Source organism: Elaeis guineensis, chromosome 1 (assembly GCF_000442705.2).
Source record: "Elaeis guineensis isolate ETL-2024a chromosome 1, EG11, whole genome shotgun sequence".
Classification (NCBI taxonomy): Eukaryota; Viridiplantae; Streptophyta; class Magnoliopsida; order Arecales; family Arecaceae; genus Elaeis; species Elaeis guineensis.
The window spans coordinates 149,724,003-149,742,643 of NC_025993.2; the positions used below are offsets into that span (position 1 = coordinate 149,724,003).

Here is an 18,641-nt window from a genome sequence, read left to right on the forward strand (position 1 = left end):
GTAACATTTTTATGAAAATAAACTTGCATGATTCATTATAAAAAAAAAAAATCCACATAAGATATAAGTTTTTGCTTTCTTATGAAAAAAAATTTTTTTTTTTTCAAAAATATCTTTAAAATCATGAATAGAATAGGATAAATTTTTTTATTTAAAATATAATAATTATTTGATATAATTTTTTATAAATATAGATGTTCAACTAAATATATAGTATTTTGAAATATGCCAAGAACAGTTTAACATACAAAAATTATTTTTTTTAAACTTATTCTAAAGAGTCAATTTTTTTAGAAAAAGATTTGATTTTTTTTTTTGTTTTTCTGCGGACTAATTGAGCTCTATGTTTTTTTTTTAAAATAAAAAAATAATAATAAGTGTTGAAAAAGTAAGGAATATAAAATACAATTTTCACATTCTCAGTCGCAGCGCTCAAACTTGTGGCACAGAGCGGGGGGTGGCCCTCTCAGCTAACTCGAACGATCTACACGTTAAATCCTCTTTACAAACCCCTCCCCTGACGTTAAATCCTCTTTACAAACCCCTCCCCTGGTCATATACTGTTTCCGCGCAAAGGGATGGCAGTAGATCAAAGTGAAAACAAAACGAGGAAAGTGCATCGGAGACGAGCTAGAAGGCGGTGGGACCGGGGGCAGCTTCGATATTTTCGGGGCCACCTAGTGGCAGTTCCGTCCTCCCAGCCTGTTTTCAATAAAATTTCAAAAATAAAAGGGGAATTCCACCGGGGCTTCACGGAGGGCCTTTTCTCCCTGCCCCTGCTGCACCACCCTGTGGCGTCTCTCACTCTTTTCCTCTCCTTCTCTCTCTCCCCCCCCTCCCTCCCCCTTTGGCAATCCTCTTTTCTTCTCTTTGGTCGCTGTCCACCCCTCTCTTTGTCTCTCACTCACCCCTTTTTGCTTCGTCGTGGTGGTGGTGGAGGTGGGGGTGCTTGAGTAATGGCAGACATAAGCCACCCACCAATGGAGCAGCTTCAAGACCTGGAGTACTGCATAGACTCCAACCCCCCATGGAGTAAGTTTTTCTGCATGTTCTCTCTCTTTCCTGCTTTGTACTTCTCTTCTTTTGAAGCACGCCATGGTTTTGATTTCCTGTCGAGAAATGATTGGGAAACAAGAATGCTTTTTATTGGTTCTCCAGGTTGTTGTGTCTTGAGTTGCATTTGAATACATAGTTTTAATTCCAGTTTTAACTCACGAGAAAAAGAAAGCAGTCTATCCTCTTTTTTTTTTTGTTTCTCTTTTTTTATTAATTTACTTATTGATTCCCTTTTATTTTTTGTTGGGGTGGGGTTGGGGGAGGGGGGGGGGGGGGGCGGGGGCGGGGGGAGGGGGGAGAGTACTAGGTTGATACTTGAAAATTATTTATGAAAATTGTTAGTTCCTGGCTATTGGGTTGGATGTGATCATTGATAGCTTGTCTTGTGTGCTGGGGATTTGTCCTTTTGTGAGGGTGGTTAGTGGCAGGGCTTTTGAATTTAACTTGTCCTTTTTGTGAAATCCTTTTCATTGCCACTACTAGGCTATACTGATGCATGAGATTCAGATTACTACGCTTTCGGAAGATTTGAGTATTGGTTTGGTTTGGGAACATTTATTTTAAAATTTCACATAATCTGTTATTTTGTAAACTTCTTTCCAGTAACTTTTAGGAACGCTTGCTCAGTTAATTTCACAGGTGGCACAAGATTGTCGTGTGAGTTATTTTGCTTAGGTAGCGGCTATTTTTTCATCTTGGGGGCAAAACCCCACATATGAGTTTTTATTTTATTCTATTTTAAATCAACCTTGTGAATACTGAATCAATCATAAAAAATACATTGTCAATGTGTTATAGAATAACCAACATATATACATATGTTAGACTGTTACACTAATGAATTATTTACCTTGAAAATGTAAAGTAACATGTGTATGTCTCTGTTTGCATACATGGCAACCACAATTTACAATCTCTTACTCTTGCTTAGGTCCATTATGGTTTTATGAATTTGGGTTGTATTTTTCTGGTGCAGTTGAAACTATTTTGCTGGGTTTTCAAAACTACATCCTCATGCTTGGCACTACTGTGATGATTCCTTCGCTTTTGGTCCCTCTCATGGGTGGAAGTGATGTAAGTCCAAAAATTGCTTTGAATTATGAAAGTTACTTTATTTTATCATTAGGCATTTTCAACTGACACCTTTTGTTTTATTGATACATTGTTGTCATGTTCTCTTAATTATCTAACATAGGGTGACAAGATTTGGGTCATACAAACGTCATTGTTCGTGTCTGGCATCAACACGCTTTTACAGTCACTATTTGGTACTCGTTTGCCAGCTGTCATGGGTGGTTCTTTTGCTTATGTTATACCAATCCTTTATATAATGCGTGACTCATCATTGCTACGAATTCCTGATCCACATGAAGTGAGTTTCTATGATTTTATGTTTAAATCTTGATCCAGGGTGAACCTTTTTTTTTTTCCTCTTTAACATTGTATTCGTTAGTTATTTAATTGATCATAAAGATGGAAGTGACAAGATAGGGCCTTCCATCCAAATGTTTATTCTACTTGCAGAGATTCCTACAAACCATGCGAGCTATCCAAGGAGCACTTATCATAGCATCAAGTTTACAAGTAATACTTGGCTACAGCCAGTTGTGGGGGATCTTTTCAAGGTATTCCTGGCCTGTTATAATTTATTGAGATGATAACTGCATGGCACATCATTTATGTGAGGATCTGTGTGGGCATGTGTTTGGTTCCATAGCGGTTGTGCACTTGAGAGATCATGCGTACTTGTACAGGGCCAACGAACCTAAACAATACCTTTCTGGCTAGTCTTTTTGGGTGACATCTTGAGTCATTATAGTTTATGTGTCATTTTTATTATTAAGTTTATTTCTGCAGGTTCTTCAGTCCTCTTGGTATGGCACCTGTAATTGGATTGGTTGGTTTGGGGCTGTTTCAACGAGGTTTTCCTGCAGTATGTCACTTTTTTTTTTTTTGACTGTTTAATCTTTATGACAATTATAGAAGCAGTTTTTGGGGGACAGGCATGTTGATTTATTTGTCATTAGGTAGGAAACTGCGTGGAAATTGGTATACCGATGCTTCTGTTGCTTGTTGGACTGTCACAGGTTCTTTTCTTTCCCTTTTGTTATGATGTTAGTGCCCTTCCCCCACTCTTTTTCACTCTTTGATGTTCCATGAACTAAAAACTAACATTCTTATATGCAGTATTTGAAGCACTATAGGCTATTCCGGCATATTCCCATCTTTGAGCGCTTTCCAGTTCTCATATGTGTCACAGTCATTTGGATATATTCTCTTATTCTAACAGCAGGTGGTGCATACAACCATAGACCCATCAAAACTCAAGACAGTTGCCGTACTGACAGAGCAAATCTCATATCATCTGCTCCTTGGTAAAGCATTGAGAATGCATGCTCTCCCATTTATTTGATCTTATGAATGACACGCCCTTTCTTACTATAAACTGATGCTACTTAGGTTCAAGTTTCCATATCCTTTACAGTGGGGGGCACCAACATTTGATGCTGGTCATACAGTTGCCATGATGGCTGCTGTATTAGTATCAGTTGCAGAGGTATGGGTTTATGGTCCTTTCTAGTATTCTTAAAAGTGCTTTTTACACTCATATTTTAATTTAATCTTCAGTCAACTGGTGCATACAAGGCTGCCTCACGCCTAGCTATTGCCACTCCTCCTCCTGCTTATGTTTTGAGCCGAGGCATTGGCTGGCAGGTGAGCTGGTAACTTGTTTTGGTAAGCTGATGTTTTCATTTTGGTTTTTTAAGTTCTATAGCTTGTAGTTGTATCCTTGCTCTACCTGATTCTCTCTTTTGATGAGCCATAGTATCAGGTGTTACTTTATTCTTGAATTAAAACAGTAAACTAAATGACCAACACACACAGATGTACTGATAAAGATAGTTTCAATGCAAGCTGTTTCTAAGTCACAAGTAAACTTCTACAAATAGTTAATACAAAAGTAGGTTTTTGATAAATTAGTTCTCCATTCAATTGGAGCAACAAACCATGGTAACATAAGCTCTATTCTATCAGGAAATTAAACTAAGGAGCTTGTGGAATGTCAGCATGCTAGAGGGTTGGGGAAGGATAGGAATTAAAGTTCAGGAAGGTAGTGCCAACAAAGAAAACTAGTTATATATGTAATCACACCTCTCATGGTTTCCATACAGTTCACTTTTGGCAGTATGAATAGCAACCTGGTTTGTAGAGAGGAGTTATGTGAACAGGTAAAACTTTTTGTTGCTTAGCGTGCTAAGCCAGATTTGCTTGCAGGCCTGTGTCATGATATTCCAGCATCCAGAAGAAGGATATCATACCATTGTTTTTCCAAAATAAAATGTGGATAATAAGGAAATCACAATAGGGAGCTCGGTTTTTATTTTTCATCTTGGGACTTTAAAGAACAAGCAATTACATAGCTTATTATTCTGCAATCTAGGGGTCCACTTTTGTTTGACGTATATATATATGGAACCAGCTGGTTTCAAAACAAAGCTGAAATAAATAGAACCAAACTTTGTAACTAAAATTGAATGTAGCTGGTCACTTGATAGGTAAATTGGATTCTCTGTGTTGCTACTACTAGGCTGCGAACCAAACTTTATAACTAAAATTGAATGCAGCTGGTCACTTGATAGGCAAATTGGATTCTCTGAGTTGCTACTGCTAGGCTACAATTTCGGGTATTTCACTTTGGACCAAAATTTTGCGCACCTTCAGCTAATTTTGACTGGCACTGAAGCTGAAACCTTAAACTTTACTAGTAATAGAGAGATTTATCCGTTCTATTTAATGATAGGGTAACTGTGGACATGGAGAAGCAATGACTGCAAGGTGCCCGAGTGACTTAACATTGGAAAATAATGAGGGTGGTGCGCTAGACTACTGTTTACAAATTAGATGAGAACCATCTACTTAACCTTGACGTAATGCACGATTATCTGCTTGCATGTTTAAGTTTCTATCCATATGGCATCATCATGTTTTTCGTTTATAAGTATGTGGCCAGATTGCATGGCTAAAAATTTAAAAAGGTGAAAATAGTTTGTGAGACTGACTATAAAGAACATAACAAAGACTTGCACAAACTGGGGATAAAATGCGTCAGAGAGAGCATCCACTTTTTTCATCTGAGATAAATGACTACGAACCACCTCCAGATTACCATGAAAAGAAAGGCCATTATTAAGGTGTGGCACGTAGAGAATCCGCTCTGTTCAGATGAGATAAAATAAACAATGAACAGTGGTAAAGTTGCAAAATGAGAAACTTTCTATAACGAGTCTGATGGTTATGATGAAGGCTGCATCTCTGTATTGTTCGGTTGAATTACTATAATGTCTTGGATCTAAATGCTTACTTTTAATAGGAGCTAGTATAATTGGCTCAAAAAATCAGTCTGATTTAGTTTAAAAGCAACAAGATCCTTTTAGATTTGGCTTTACAAGCTTCGTGATCAATGACCATCACTTTTGAGTTCTCATCAAATTAAAAGGGCTTTGTAGCTATTATTCAATTGAATGGGTTTGGGCTTTCTAAATATCTTGTTGTTCTGTTAATTATGAAAAGATTGGAATTGTGGAAGAAAAATGACACCTTGTTTCTTCTTCTTTTTCTGCTTTCTAAAATGTTATTTGATGTAAGTAGTTTAATGTGATAGCTTTGCAATTAGTTTTAAAAGTAGAAAGCTAATTCCACGTTCTTGTTTGCATGTTGCATATCTTGATTTCTAATTAGTCTTGGTTGATAGTTTTTTTATAAATGATGATATGCAATCTGTTAATAGTTCCTATGTTTGATTGTTGAATAAGAAAGGAGGTAATTATATAACCTATAATAGAGCGTTAAGCTTCAAACAAGGATTATATTATGTGTGGAAGGGAAGATATGTAGATGAGATTCAATTGTATTAGTAAGAGGGCAAGGAAGATGAGCAAGTCTCTCATTGTAATGTGATTTCCTAGTTACCCATTTCTTGATTATCGGTAATTTCTCTTGGAGGTAATCTATTTTGATTTCTGAGCTTTATACTAACTAATGTTCTGCACATAGTACGCACATGCCTTTCAAAAAAACCAAATTGATATTCTTATGGTAACTCTAGGTCTCTCTAGTTAGATGAGTAGGTCCAAGAAAGTTTTGCAGCTGAAAGAAAAGGAAGCAACTATGAGAATGCCTATAATGGAGGGAGATGAGCCAAGAGTAGACTAAAACATTTGCGGTATATGGGATATCTCTAGATCCATATTTAGGAATCAATTACAATGTTGTCATCCATCTAACTCTGTTGTACAATTACATCAGTGGTTTATACTATATACTGTAAAATCAGATTTGAAATTAATAGCTTGTCCTTTTATATAAAAATAGCCTTTTTTTGTTATGGATTATTATGTCTAAAATTCTTGACAACATCTCGAAATTGGTTTTTATAAGAGATTTCTAGGTAACCATGGTCTAGGTTGGATCAAATTCAAACCTGCAAATTCCCATATCCACTTGTAATGATGGGATGGTCCTATGCTCTAAAATATGGATCCTGACCAGTCTCCCAATGAATCAGAGATTACTGTTGTAATAAAAAAATGGAGTATGTTTTTGAGAAAATTTTGAATCCAGCTCACATATTTGACTCCATCGAGCTGGGAAAATAATGATCTGCTGGATTAGTGGGCAGCCTAAGATGTGCCCTGATGTAATGCTATAAAGAGTTGCAGCCCTTAGGTGGTAAGATCAGAATTATACAACATAAATGGGTAAGACATAGAATGTTCTGATCCAACTTGTTAGATTGGTTATGCTTTTTGCTCGTCAAACTTAGAATTTCTTGATGCTTTAGTTTTCTTACAGCGAACTTAGGAAATGTGGTTGAAACTGGCATGAAAATTATAACGTGTCAGCACTAAAGGATTGGGAACTGATTAGGTTACTGGCAACATGTCATGAGTAAAAGGAAAATGCAATGCAAGTTTGACAAGAAGTGAATAGATGCCACAGAGACTATCCAGTGATCTGATACGAGGTAAATTCAGCAGTGGCCATTATGGATTGATTTCACTTTGACAGTCACATGACCCACCTAACCACATACCGCTAATGGTTTCTATGTAGCTTTAGATTTACACAACTTGTCCTGTCAAAAGTTTTATGGTTACTGCTATTTATAGATCCTAAATCTATTTGCTTAAATCTTCAGCCTGTTTTACTTTATATCATATTTTTCAGTTTTACAGTTAATTATCTTGTAATTTCATATGTCTCATGTTTTTGGCCACTGAAGTGTTTATATTTGTTTGACCTATGAAGGGGATAGGTGTACTGCTGGATGGTTTATTTGGAACAGGGACAGGCACTACTGTTTCTGTGTAAGAACTTCTGTTTCTAGCTTTCTTCTTGTGTATGAGCGACATTCTCTCATTATATATTGATCTTCTTTATAACTGCATAAGCTTGAACATGTAAACAGCGAACACTGTGCATCTTACAGCTCCCTTGAGTCTTGTGGGTCCCTTGCCAGGGGTCAGGCGGGACACACCTCCAAAGGGGGTCTGTATGTTTCACAGCATGTGTAGCTGCAATATACCTCTTATATTATGTAGATAATGTTGGCAATGACGATGACAGCAATTGGTGTCAAATTTAAGGGAGAACGTGGGACTTCTTGGACTGACTCGCGTTGGCAGCCGCAGAGTTGTTCAGATATCAGCTGGATTCATGATATTTTTTTCCACCTTAGGTATGATATTATGACATTAGCAGTGTTCATGCATTTCAATTTGCTAGGCAAAAACAACTAACTGATATCATATTTTGTATTTTCAGGAAAGTTTGGAGCTGTCTTTGCGTCAATTCCATTCCCTATATTTGCTGCTCTGTATTGTGTTCTTTTCGGCCTTGTTGGTATGTCTTCACTGTGATGGGAATAGTTTATTGCTTTCTCATTCCTAATTTACTCTTTTTCTGGATTTCTGCAGCATCTGTTGGGATATCATTTCTTCAGTTCACCAATATGAATTCTATGAGAAACCTCATCATTACCGGGCTCTCGCTTTTCCTTGGGATATCTGTTCCCCAGTATTTCAATGACACTCTGCTTTCTTCTGGACATGGCCCAGTGCATACACGTGCAGGATGGGTTAGTTTATGTACCTTTAATCTTGTAGAATCTTCAAAGAATACAATAAGTCATCTGGGAACAAATAAGTCAGACATTCAGCTGACCGCTTGTTGGCAACAGTATAACCTAATGGTTGTCAGAAATCCCCAAGCTGTATTTTCATTGATCTATCTGTGATGACTGATGACAGTGAGGTTTGCGACGTCTGCTTTGGTGCCATATGGGCCAGGGCATAGAATGTGTCCTGTTGGTGCCTACATAATACACTCATGCACATGCATAATAATCTGTAGATTCTGTACAGTGTATGTTAGAGAAACTGTGTTAGATATTCATGTTATTTGACTTCTTCTATTCAATTTTTATAAAAATATCAAAGGATTTTCTCATAATCTCTCAACAACCCATAAATCTCAAAATGCTTTCAGAAGATACTCATTTGATCAACCTGTTGGACAATTTAAACTAGATATTTGTGCTGTAATGACATGCTATGAAATTCTATATTTATCGATCAATTTCTTATTTTTCCTCTGACTTAATTCTTCTTTCAATTTCTGTGATATTTTGGCATATTAATTGTAAGGCTTATTTTAGCTATGTATGTAACTCTGTGCAATTTACATAAGCTGTAACGTACTCTGGTTATGGAGAAGATGGGTACTTTTAGCTTAATATAATTTCTTTATGTATATATATTTCTAGAATTGAAGATTGTGAACAACTTATAATGACATATTGGCTAGTTATTTATTTTAATTTCATAATTTACTGATATAAAGTAGTCAGCAGAGTGCATTTAGAACCTATGTTTTTTTTTTTCATGCCGACAGTCAGGCATGATAAAGATATATAATTGACAATTGGTTTGTCTGCCCTTGATGCTTGTTGCCCATATATTATTCTTATTTTAATGATTCTGATTTATGCATTTCTTGTATGTTCTTAAATATTATGAAGTCTGAAGAAATGGTATTATATTGAGGATAAATTTTTGATTAATCTATCCATTTGATATGTGAATCCAGACAACAAGACATGGCATGCTGGGGGCATTCAAGATTTCTGTATTGTATGGACAGATTTTCTGTATTGAGGGCTCGAACCACCATCAAAATATGCATGAAGTAAATTAATCATAAATGCTAATCTATCTTGGGGTCATTGATTGGATGGCTTGCATCCACCACAATCACTTAAAATGTAGTTTAGAGAATGTATATCTTATATTCCACCACATTCTCTTCGTTAGAATTGCTTGCTGTTTGCTTTTCAAGAAATGAAATTGCTAATGTTTTTTATGTTTGCAGTTCAATGAGTTCTTAAATACTATATTTTTGTCACCGCCGACTGTGGGGTTGATTGTCAGTGTATTTTTGGACAACACATTGGATGTTGATAAGTCTAAGAAGGATAGAGGTATGCCATGGTGGGTAAAATTCAGAACATTCAAAGGGGACAATCGGAATGAGGAGTTCTATACACTTCCATTCAATCTCAACAAGTTCTTTCCACCTACCTAGCAAGAGCTCAGCACTATTGGAAATTCCAAGGCACTTCATCTTTGTGATGTAAAGATGAGCACCAGCATATTCGTCATCAACTAAGGCAGCTTATGATCCTTGTTTTTTTGAGAGTCCCAAAGGTGGGGCCAAATGTATGTATTGGATGGCATCATGCTACACACTATTGATCCTGCTTATGCCGCCAGCGTTTGTTGTACTTGTGGTATATGTATTGTCAGAAGGATGAAATTGTAGGTCTTGATGTAATAAGATCGGATGATAACACCGTTACATATTTAAAATTCTTTCTTGTCGCTTTCTTTTATTCGGTGATGTGGCTCAATTGAACCGCTTTTCAGTATGCACAACTGTAAAATTTTTACAGTGGTGTTTACTCTGGTGGTGATAATTTGTTAAGACTTTCTCCCAACATCTTGCATGCTTCACTTTTTCTCCACTATTGTTTGCAAAATGGAGAACAGATCTGATCTGTATCTGCTTGAATTGGACATTATTTGAGGGGGTTTTCTAGGATTCTTCCAAAATTTTCCTCTTATTAGTGGTGTTTCTTTCTATTTTTAATTTTACAGATGGCTGGTGATTAATTAAAGTTGATTATCTTCAGTATTTGTAGAAATGTATGATTTAATGAATCTGGCTCTATTAGCAGTTCTGTAATATAATCTAGCTCAAGTGTTCCATCTCAAGGATTACTCACTGAAAATGCATTACGCAGCGACAATATTCACCTGAAAATCTTTGTTGTTCTACAAACTTTGATGACCAATATTTCTTCTGGCCAGCAATTGCAGGCTTAATCAGAATAGTGATGATGCTATTAGACCCGCCACTGCTACAATAGAAGGAACTATTCCAGTATGAACCATGATTAAAGCAGTGGAGCAGCAAGGCCAATTCCCTCTTGCCAAATTGAGCAGAATTCTGCTTTCAAATGTTCATGAACACTAAAAGATGCCATCATGATTGTTTCTCACGCCCAACACTGGTGGCAGGTGAGATCGGAGAGGCGGACATACAATGAGGTAAATCTGAAATTTTGAACAGTCTAGGCATTTGACATGCTGAGATTAGTTTAAATTTGATGAGCAACTTATATCTAATATTTCTACCAAAAAATTAAAAAAGAAACTTGTATCTAATATTCACATGTGACAGGGGTTATATTCATAATGCAGTTCTAAAAATCTTCAATTAGTCTCAGCATCAAAGTAGTTCAAACTTGATGCCTGAATTATTACATATAATGCCCTGTGGAACATCCATATAAGAGAGAACTCTCTCATGTGAAAACAAATTACAATTTCAGCTAGTCATTGCATGAAGCCTAGACTATATGAATGTTCGCACTGTTATATATAGCCCCGATATTAATGTTTGTTCTAAAGATATCTCCCGTGTAAAATGTCCAATTATGCTATTTCTCTATTACTACCACATGAGGATTAAAATTCCAACCAAGATTAACAGTTAAGCGTGTGCTTGTGAACTTGTTCAAATAATAATTATTGATTAGATACCGTGGCTCCCAGGGCTTTTCTACGCACATCCTGTGTCTCTAGCATTATTGCATGATAAACATTTATCAAATAAATGAATGCAAGAACTGCACAGTTAATTGGACTGATCATGAAAACATTTGTAAATCCCGCACAACCTTGTTATATTTTGGATCAGGCTGGTGGTTTCTGTATGTGTGGTTGGGTGTGTAGGTGTAACCCCCCAGTGGCTGTATCATTACTATAGGGTGAACAGTGTAGAACGTTTCCTTTTATAACATGCTTGGCTCCTTCTTTACCAAAAAAATGATAACATTTGTAAATATACATCGCATTGAAAATGAATGCTACAAGTGCGCTATCGCGATAAATTAAAAGGTGCAAAGAAATAAATGGTTCGGAATCTTATCTCGTCGCATAACAGCACCGGCCCAAACATTTCCAACTTGAGGCGGGCTCAAAAGCCAATTGACCTAGTAGTGTCTCTCCACCCAACTGTCTTAACATGGATTTGACTAAGATGCACACAAGTTTCGGGATGAAAATGGATTGGATCATGTTCATCCATATTTATATTTTATCTGAATTTATCTGGATGTAAATGTAAGTTTGAACAGCGGACTATATTCATAAAAGAATTGATATGGATAGGTAATTATTAGTTTCATATTCAAGTATTTTGATTCTATTTATATATATTTTTTTAAAATTTTATATAGTATTTATAAATTTTAATCAAAATATATAATTATAATAATATATTATTAATTTAATTTTTCATCCATTTGATAATATTTTTGGTTACGTGATTATAAAATTTTATTATCTAATTTATATTTATATTTATATTTATACTTTTAATATTAGATCTGCACCTATATCTATTCAAAATGGATATAGTTATAAATTTTTATATGTGATCGATATCTATTTCTATAATATATATATATATATATATATAACGCACGAACACACACACTGATCTTACCCATAAAAAAACACTCGAATGAGCTTTTAGCCCTTAAGTTTCAATGGGCCACAACGGCCCCAATGAACATTCTGGAAACGTGGTAGCATTTGGCTTCCGGCCTCTGCCCGCGTATTAGGGTTTCGCTGCAGAAAGAAACGATCGAGCTCTGAAACTCCTCACACTAAACCCCTTCCGCCTCCGCCTCCGCCTCCATTCTGCATCTCCATCTCTAAACGCCAATCCCACTCTTCTCTTCCTCATTACTCTTTGAATTGCGACGAAAGAATTCGTCAGAAAAAGTCCATAAACTACTGCCTTATCATTTTTCCTCTTCTCTCTCTCATTCACTCGGTGGATTGGAAGTGTGGTGGACTCTCTTATTAGGTAGGTGAAAGAATGGGGAAATCCGGTGGCCGGAGGAAGAAGGGCGGAGGCAATCCGGCCGCCGGACAGCCCTCGCCCGCGGCAACGACGCCAACCGCCGCGCCCAACGGCGGCGGTGCCCATGTCCCGGATGCGTCCGCCCTGCAGCAGCGTGCGCACGAGCTCAAGGAGGAAGGGAACCGGCTGTTCCAGGCGCGGGACTACGCGGGGGCTGTTCAGCAGTACGACCTGGCTCTGAAGCTGACCCCGCGTGGCCACCCGGACCGCGCGGTCTTCCACAGCAACCGGGCGGCGTGCCTCATGCAGGTGAGGCCTGTTGACCACGAGGCCGTCGCCGCCGAGTGCTCCCTCGCCCTCCAGGCCCAGCCCCGATTCCCCCGCGCCCTCCTCCGCCGCGCCCGTGCCCTCGATGCCCTTCGCCGCCCCGACCTCGCCCTCCAGGACGTCCAGGCCCTCCTCGAGGTCGATCCCTCCAACCGCGACGCCCTCGACCTCGCCAGCCGCCTCCGTGCCGCCCTCGCATCAGCCTCCGCCTCCTCAACCCCCGACCCCCTCAGCCGCCCCTCTCCCGCCGCCCTCGGCGCCTCCGCTGTTCGCACCGCTGCTCCCGTCGCCGGCCTCGGCCCCAGCCTCCCCGCCCGCCCCGTCCCCAAACGGTCCTCCCCACCCCCGACCCCCGCCAAATCCCCCGTCGCCCCTCCTAACGACCAGCAGCACCAGCGGCCTCCAAGCTCCTCTTTACTCCCCAATGGCCCTCGGCCCAAATCCCCTCCTAAGCCTTCTGCTGCTGCTGAAGCCTCATCGGGTCTGGCTAATAATTCAAGATCACAGCAGCAGCAGCTGCAACCGAGCATCGGAAAGGGGTCTGCTTTGAATTCTGCTGTCACTGCAGGGGCGGTGGTCACTCGCTGGAGGCCTCTGAAGCTCGTCTATGACCACGACATAAGGCTTGCCCAGATGCCAGCCAAGTGCAGCTTCAAGACATTGAGAGAAGTCGTGGCGAATCGGTTCCCATCATCCAAATCGGTGCTGATCAAGTATAAGGATGCGGAAGGTGATCTTGTTACAATCACCAGCACTGCGGAGCTTAGATTGGCTGAATCTTGTGCCGATCAGCTTGCTCCTCCAAAAGATGGCAAAGAAAGCCCTGAAACAAATAAGGATGAGAAGCTTCAGGTTTTGAGGCTTCACATTGTGGATGTGAGCTCCGAGCAAGAACCTTCACTGCCGCAAGAAGAAGAAGAAGAAGAAGAAGAAGAAGAAGACAAGCCAGTGGAGGATGAGGGGTTGATAAAAGTGGATGAGAGCTTGTCTCATTCTTCAGCAGGGGATTCTGGGTTGGATGCAGTGGACAATGAGGGGGTCATGAAGGCGGACCAAGAGAAAGAGCTTCCAAAAGAAGGCACTGTGCATGGAAAGAAGGAATGTGATCATGCTGAGTGCAAGGAAGTTGAGATTGATGATTGGTTGTTTGATTTTGCTCAGCTGTTCCGCAATCAGGTTGGCATTGATCCAGATGCTCACTTGGACTTGCATGAGCTTGGGATGGAGCTGTGTTCTGAGGCACTTGAGGAGACAGTGACAAGTGAGGAAGCACAGAGCCTCTTTGAGATGGCTGCTGCTAAGTTCCAGGAGGTAGCTGCACTGGCTTTCTTCAATTGGGGGAACGTTCACATGTGTGCTGCACGGAAACGCATCCCTCTGGATGAGTCTTCACCCAAAGAAGTCATGGCAGCTCAGCTACAAACAGCTTATGATTGGGTCCGGGAGAGGTATGCTCTTGCTGGGCAGAAGTATGAGAAGGCCCTGCAAATCAAGCCCGACTTCTATGAAGGGTTGCTTGCCTTGGGGCAGCAGCATTTTGAGACTGCAAAGCTCCACTGGTCCTTTGCATTGGCTAATAAGATTGATCTGTCTACATGGGACCCAGGGGAGACAATCAATCTATTTAATAGTGCAGAAGAGAAGATGAAGGCTGCGACTGAGATGTGGGAGAAGGTGGAAGAGCAAAGGATTAATGAGCTTAAAGACCCTGGGATGAGCAAAAAGGATGAGGTTCTGAAGAAGAGGAAGAAACAAGGGGGCCTGGATGGCCAGGGGGAGTTGTCAGCTGATGAGGCGGCAGAGCAAGCTGCAGTAATGAGATCTCAGATACATCTGTTTTGGGGTAACATGCTTTTTGAGCGCTCGCAAGTGGAATTCAAGCTTGGGACTGGTGATTGGAAGAAGAATCTTGATGCAGCTGTTGAGCGCTTTAAGCTAGCTGGGGCATCAGAAGCTGAAGTCTCTGTGGTTCTGAAAAACCATTTATCCAATGCAGCTGATGTGGAGACTGATGAAAGGAAAGTAACAACATCGAGTACTGGTGCTTCTGAGACAAATGTCAAGGATGAAGATAATAGTGTGCTTGAAAATTAACTTGAAACAAGTTTCCATGTTGGGCTAGTACTGGAAAGCTCATTTGATGTCGTAAATCTTCTTGGCTTGAATGAATTTGTAACCATGGAGCTGTGGAAGTTTTGTTGTTTTTACCAGGTCACCTGAGTTGCTGGGGCTGCACCGTAGACCTTTCATTGTGCTTCAATTGTTCCTTTGTGTGGAAGAATCTTGGTGCTTTATTGGTCCAGGTGTGTATTTTCTGAAATATTGGCGCTGAACAATTTCTTGAGCAACTTTGAAGGAGAGGTTTTGATATAAACTTGTCTAGTGTCTTTGATGATCTCAATATGTGCATTTCTAATATAATCCTATGCGTTTCTCTTTCTTATGGTGCAAAGTCAAAAAATTGATGTTTTTCAATATTACAAAGAATTGCACTTTGATAGAAATTACTCTTCGTCATATCCTGCTGCATGTGTTGGTGGTGTTCCGTGATTGTAGTGATGATAGTGCTTGTTACTGAAGACCCTTTTTATGCTTGTGATAATGTTACATGTAATCTGGCTTATTAAATCACTCTTTCTATGCTAATTTAGTTGAAGATGTTCACTCTGAGCTGCAAGTTGAATTCATTTTCATGGTTCCCTTATTATATGTTGTACACTATAGTTCTCATGACTTTTCTGTTTTGGAACAGTTGTGTAAACTGATACATATAAATTGGGACATCTCCTAATGCCATCTTTCTGCCTCATATATTCTGTGAGTGATGCATGCGTTCATAGTATTGCTTGACATCGTTTCTTTGTTGCATGTCCTAAGTGTGAAACATAGAAACCAGGATTGATATTGATACACAAACCTTGTAAATTTAACGTCTGATGTAATTCTGCAACTTGCACCAAATCTCTTTTGTCACATAACCTTTCTTTTCTCATTGAAATGGTATATCATTCATCATCCAAACCCTGCATGCCGTGTGTTTAGTTGAAGTTGTGTATACACTCAGCTGATTGCACTTTTCTCGTTATCCATCCATTAAAGCACTTGTCAATCACGATAAGAAATGTTAATATAAAATTAAATATAGCAAGGTTTGCCAAATTAGGGGTTTCAAGGTGTACCTAATTGGACTGGTCGAGGACAGGCACTGTTCGGGTTATTAAATCAAGATGCTTGGGATATTCGAGTGGCTATTAAATCAAGACAGCCTGCCCGCGATTCGATTCCCTCCCGCACCTTCTGCCTCCACCTGCATTCGAGAGTCTGGAAAGTCCCTCCATCTCCCTCTCCCTGTCTCTTTCTATCACTTGAGTTGGGGTTAGTGTTTCCCTTATCCTCCCCCCCTCCCCCCCTCTCTCTCTCTTGCTTGGGTTAAGGTTAGGGTTCATCTTGCCCTCCTTCCCTTCCCTCCCTCCCCCTCTCTCTCACACTTGGGTTAGGGTTTCTCTCTAACCTCCCTCTCCCCCTCTTTCTTCCTCTCTCCTTTTCTCCATCTCCCCCTCCCTCTGTCTCTTCTTGTTTTGGACCTTTGGTATGTCTCGGAATGACACGGTAATGATCTACGTTGTGCCTAATTGGTCGCCGGTTGGTATGCCCTTCAGGTCTGGTTTAGCGAACCTTGAAACATACATATATGAAACTGATTAATTTTGAAAGAAATGCCTCTCTCTCTCTCCCCCCCCTCTCTCTCCTCACTTGACCCTAACCATCAATGCAATTACATTAATCATTGGTCATACTTGTGCAAATTCCTATTTCTTTTTTCTTAGTTGATCTTAGTCATCTAATACTTGATTGGATTAATACTCACAAGTGTAGTGCCTATTCCTAGGAGCGTGACATGTAAGAGCTGCCTGATGATCTAGGAGAATCATGTGGATCATGTGAGGATCTATTGGACTTCTTTGGGCAGGTTTGCATTAGGTGTAGGATGAAACACACAAGCACACGGTCAACACTATATGGTGAACTAAAACTTTATTAGGGAAGAACTTCCTTGTGTATCATTTCCTTTTGATGATCCAGGTGTCAAAACATGTTAATGAGCATTACAGTAGTTTTAGTTTGGTATATGCGAATCCATTTGTTGCCTTGAAATGTCCAATCAATGGAACTTGCGATATATAGTAAATTTGGTCTTAGTAACCCATGAGTCAAATGGGATAAATAGTCACTACACATACCAAAAATAAGAACTAAATAACATGGTTCACCTAGTGATTAAGATTTGGTAAGATTGCTTGGGCTATTATGGATTGGGTGGACCACTTTTGGCAAGGGTTGGACTAGGTTCAGGAGCAATATGTGATGTATTTGGTGCTCAACTTTATTTTAAAATCTTAGGCATCATAAGTTATATATTTCAACGGTCTCAGTGTCAAAATATTGGGCTAGATGAGCACTATGATTGCAACCAGGCTCTATATCCTTGAGCACCATTTTTTCCAAAACTTTTCTTCATGTCCACTACTTTACTATGTAAATAAAGTTTGTATGTCATATTTTTCCACCTAGAAGGAATCTAAGAGTGCCACTATGGCAGATCGGACACCGACATGTTATCTTGCTTTGCAGGTGATTTCTGCTTGTAACTGTACTTCTCACCATTTACAGCAAATCTGACTCTTTTGACTGCAAGAGGATTCAGACTCCTATTACAGTTAACTCTTATTATATACAAGAAACATGAGTCTAATGTGATGGTTGGCATGGTCAATATGGGCATAGTTCATACCATGCCAGTGCTTTATCCGCATGCAGCACCATCATGGTACCAGCCACACTGTGGTGCTACTGTGTGCCATGCACTGGCATGATACAAGATGGCATGGTATGTACCATGCCAGGGCTGCTTGACGCCACACTGGAACGCAATACCTTAATCCTTGAGAAAAGTGTATCACATATTAGAGGGTTTAAGTAAATGAAAACAGGGGAATTCTGTTTTAGTTTCCTCCGAAAATCTTGTAGTTAATTTTGTTTTTGTTGCAGTTGATTGCTAGAAATTCAAGTACAGGTTGGAGATAAATTGCCCTTTCTTTTTAAAAAAAAATCTGGTCATCGAATCTTTCGGACTTTCACACCCTATGTGTATCTATTACTTTTCTCTTGATCAAATCACAGCCATAACCTCAATACTCTTTGGTGTGGATTGCTTTAGAACTGGACTTAAACTGAAAATGCATTAATATAAAACTTGAATCTGCTACTGTTATATGATTGTTTTGGACTAGAGGATCCGATGCAATCATGGCCAGGTGTTAGATGAATTCAAAGGTATCCAACTCTGTATCAAATTGGTAGATGCTGTCACCGTAGGGCTTTTTATCTTCAAGTTGGATTTGTAAAGGGTATTTAATGCTGCATGATTTAATGATGGATATGTCTCAATTGGACATGGAATTAGTTTGCAACAGATCTCCTTGAGTGGGCTTTTGCCAAACTGACAACAATATCTAATGCTGTAGGTGGATATGTCAGATCATTCTGATGACGTCTCCACATGTCTTGAATCCTCAAGCCCAACTAGTGGGCCTATATGTGTACTTGGCCAAAAAGGACGAGTCTGAGTGGCTGTGAGGGCATTTTGTTTTGTGGCCTCAAGCAAGTGCTTGTGGTGCACCTGCTTGCGTGCTGCGGTTCCATTTAGGTTTAGGCTGCAGAAACTTGTTTTAGAATATAACTGCATCTGATATTGGTTGTATAAT

At 39.5% G+C, this 18,641-nt stretch overlaps 2 protein-coding genes across 2 annotated transcripts; both read left to right on the top strand.

Annotated features, from left to right (window-relative positions):
* The first annotated feature begins 820 nt into the window (after positions 1–820).
* Positions 821–9,983, top strand: LOC105061034 (nucleobase-ascorbate transporter 1). Its single transcript, XM_010944957.4, has 14 exons — positions 821–1,032; positions 2,033–2,130; positions 2,252–2,428; positions 2,581–2,681; positions 2,914–2,989; positions 3,084–3,143; positions 3,244–3,431; positions 3,517–3,613; positions 3,685–3,771; positions 7,366–7,424; positions 7,704–7,795; positions 7,882–7,959; positions 8,034–8,194; positions 9,487–9,983. Exons 1-14 carry the CDS (start codon positions 957–959, stop codon positions 9,697–9,699), a joined length of 1,563 nt encoding a protein of 520 aa, XP_010943259.1. The 5' UTR covers positions 821–956; the 3' UTR covers positions 9,700–9,983.
* Positions 9,984–12,231: 2,248 nt separating this feature from the next.
* On the top strand, positions 12,232–15,314 carry LOC105061053 (protein CLMP1). Its single transcript, XM_073243612.1, has one exon. It carries the CDS (start codon positions 12,565–12,567, stop codon positions 14,968–14,970), a length of 2,406 nt encoding a protein of 801 aa, XP_073099713.1. The 5' UTR covers positions 12,232–12,564; the 3' UTR covers positions 14,971–15,314.
* The last annotated feature ends 3,327 nt before the right edge of the window (positions 15,315–18,641 follow it).